The 3,442-nt window shown below is 39.7% G+C and overlaps 1 protein-coding gene across 1 annotated transcript; it reads right to left on the bottom strand.

Moving 5' to 3' along the window:
* Positions 1-2,281: 2,281 nt before the first annotated feature.
* LOC148534994 (olfactory receptor 1C1-like) lies at positions 2,282-3,211 on the bottom strand. Its single transcript, XM_088464865.1, has one exon. It carries the CDS (start codon positions 3,209-3,211, stop codon positions 2,282-2,284), a length of 930 nt encoding a protein of 309 aa, XP_088320991.1.
* Between the last annotated feature and the right edge of the window lie 231 nt (positions 3,212-3,442).

Genomic DNA, 3,442 nt, shown 5'->3' with positions numbered 1-3,442 from the left:
GGTAAAAGTGTATTGTACAAAATTATAACTTTCGTAAATTCTTTAAAACATTGTTAACTTTTTTGTGTATGATATTTGCATTGTTATAAATATTGTTTATTCCTTTGTTAGTTCATTTTAACTCTAAGCAGCATCCCTCAATTGGGCTTATCTATAGGTAGATTTGTATATTTGATACATAAATGTGATAAAATATTTCATCTCAGGTGTTAATAATAAAACATTCTACCATGAATAATATGATCATTATCAATATCTTTACTTTAAATATATTTTGTAATTGTGTTTCCATTGTATATCAGCATGCTGAGGCATATGCAAATCATTACAAACAATAAAGGCACATTAGTGCTAGAAATGGTTGTTATGTCATAGTCAATGACTGTACTGCAGAGTCATAACTAGACTTTTTGGTGCCCTCTGCCAGAGAGAGCATTGGTGCTCCCTCCTTATTTTTAAAATAAGGGCATAAGATAGTACACATGAAAAAGGGCCATGGCCTCATGGGGAACGGCCAGGGAAGAGATATGGCAGGCCAGGAGATGCTGGAGATAAAAGAAGAGGAAGCTACAAGTGAGAATGACAATAAACAGGAAAATTGACATGCCCACACAGCACCCCCTGCCCTGCAGTGCCCTGTGCCTGACAAACCCATAATTACACCTGGAACAGAAGCACCATTTGTGGATAATCATGTGCTGGTACAAATCATGGATGATAGTGATGATGGCTATCAGTTCCAGTGATACAGATGTGATTGGTGGCTTTCATATGCCCCACAAGCCCTGATTGGTGCTCTCAGCATATGGTTTCTAAGATCTTTGTTAAGTGAGTTTTAAAAATTGTATATTGTTTTTTGTGTAGTGTATGTGAGTTGGGTGTGTGCTTCTAATGCTATAGACATGTTTTAGCATTTAAAACAATGGCAAAGGTGAAATCTGGTTGTTTACTGTAACAGAGGAGCATCTCCGTTGTACATGTATTTGAAGTCAACCAGTCATGGGTCTTGATTCAGAGATGTATGCTAATCATATAGTTAGTGTACATCTCCGATGGTGAGTGATCTGAGCCTGCGCAGGACCCATTCTGTGCATGTGCAGAACAGGTCTTTTGATCTTGCCCACAGACCTTCCCAATGATTGACATGCTGCAGAGTTTGGGGGCAGGGCATGTCTGTGCAGCATTCCTGGAAACTGGGGGCCTGTCACTTCTGATTTCAGGGAGGAACAAGGCCAGGGTCTGCATTGTGGGATACAGATATCCTGGCCTCGTAAACTGCCAGGACCCGGTCAGGCTGCGGTAAACTTCTGCTACCGCAACCTGGCGAAATGGCCAACCATCACACCCAATGGTCGCAATGGTGACCTTGGTCACAGTGCTGGGATCGAAGATGCAGCAAGGAGGGGTCTGTTTCCTAAAGACACCTCATACCGCATTAGCATATTAGATGGACGGAATTGCACAGTCGCTTGTGTGCATCCATCTCTAATTCAGGCCCATAGGGCAGAATCATAAGCTGCCCCTGCATCTTGATCCCCCCTTTACAAGCAGTTTGTTTAGACATCATTTACGGTCATTCTGACACTCATTCTGCATCAGCCATGAAATCTCATCAATAAAAAATAAAATAACCTATTTGCAAAATAAAATAAACAATACTTTGCATTAGGCTTTTTTAAAGCTACAATGGCAGGAACCATGTTTTGCTTTAAGTTGTCGCATCTAATTTTTATTAACCTTTTTTCTTTATTTTGTACCAATTACGTCTGAAAAAAAACAAGGTTTTCAAAAAGTCCATGGATCAAAAAATAAAAACAAATTGACTTAATAAATCATAAAATGTAAAAGTTTAAGTTAATTCTGTATTTGTACAGTGCGAGGATATCTTAAGGTGCATACACACTACACGATATGCTCCCTGAGCGATATCGTGTAGTGTGTCCCCGGCAGGCTGTGCTCAATGTCGTTCATGACATTGAGCACAGCCGCTGAACGATATCATTAACGATATCGCTCAGCGCCGGGCTCTCTCCCCCATTCCCTGAAATGCAGCAACCTGATGAGATTGTCAGGTTGGCCTGCATATCAGCCCGATGAACGATGATGACGAACAACCCGTGGGAACGCGCGTCGTCGTCATCGTTCATCTTTTTGGGCTTAAAAATGGACGATAAAGTGGACGACTGAACGATAACGATATCGTTATCATTCAGTCGTCCACTTTATCGCCCAGTGTGTACGCACCTTTAGTCTTGGGTATTTCATCTTAGATATGGGTATTTCATTTTGCCACTAATCTCAGGAGAGCCCTTTTAATATCTTTATTCCTCAGGCTGTATATTAGAGGATTTATCATCGGTGCGACTGTAGCATAGAACATGGTAAAGACCTGTTCCAGGAGATTAGAATATTGAGATGATGGCATCATTATCACTAGCGCAATAGTCACATAGTAGATTAAGAGGACAGCAAGGTGGGATGAACAAGTGGAGAAAGCTTTCCTTCTTCCATCAACAGATTTAATACATAAGATGACACTGATAATTTTTATGTAAGAGGTCAAAGTGCACACAAATGGGCAAAACCCAAAAAGCACTAATTCTACATACATGACATGATAAAACAAGCCCATGCCACTACAGGAAATTTTTGTTAGAGCTTTTGAATCACATAAAATGTGTTGAATTGTATTAGAGTGACAGAAGGACATGTTCGTGAAGGAAATTAAAATGAATAGTGCATTTAAACATCCAGACATCCAGAGGGCGGCGATGAGCAAGATACAAACTTGTCTGCTGAGGATCAGATGATAATGTAAAGGTTTGCAGATGGCGACATAGCGATCATATGCCATAGTGAATAACAGGAGATCCTCTGTGCTGCCCGTCCAAAAAAAAACAAACAATTGGGTGAAGCACTCTGTGAAGGTCACTGTATTGTTTCCCGATAGTAACATGTCCAGCAGTTTAGGGACAATGACTGTGGTATAACAGATATCCACTATGGACAAATTACTAAGCAACAAATACATGGGTGTGTGTAACTGATCATCTATGTAGACCACTGTAATTATAACAGAGTTTGCTAGTACCCCAAACAGGTATATCATAATAAATATAATGACAATCAATGGCTCATCCTCTGTTTTAGTAGAAAATGGCACGATGTGGAACTCTTTAGCATATGAAATGTTTCCCATCAAGTTTATCATTCTTGCTCTGTAAGAAACCAACAGAATTATTTCAGTGGCCCCTGTGTTGTTATGCTATAGTATCTAAAATTATTCTATAAAACAAAATATCTAAGAGAACTATCAGACTGATAACAGACTATACACTGATATTATCATCTGTTGTACAGATTAAGAGCATGTTGCATTTGGGATCACTCCCTGTTAACACCTATAAACAGATTTGCATGCTATTCACCTGTAACAGCCCCT

The sequence above is a fragment of the Taudactylus pleione genome, unplaced genomic scaffold (genome assembly GCF_031769625.1).
Source record: "Taudactylus pleione unplaced genomic scaffold, aTauple2 ptg000061l, whole genome shotgun sequence".
Lineage (NCBI taxonomy): Eukaryota > Metazoa > Chordata > Amphibia > Anura > Myobatrachidae > Taudactylus > Taudactylus pleione.
Note: the sequence above shows the minus strand (reverse complement) of the source record. Positions and strands in the feature narration are given on the sequence as shown.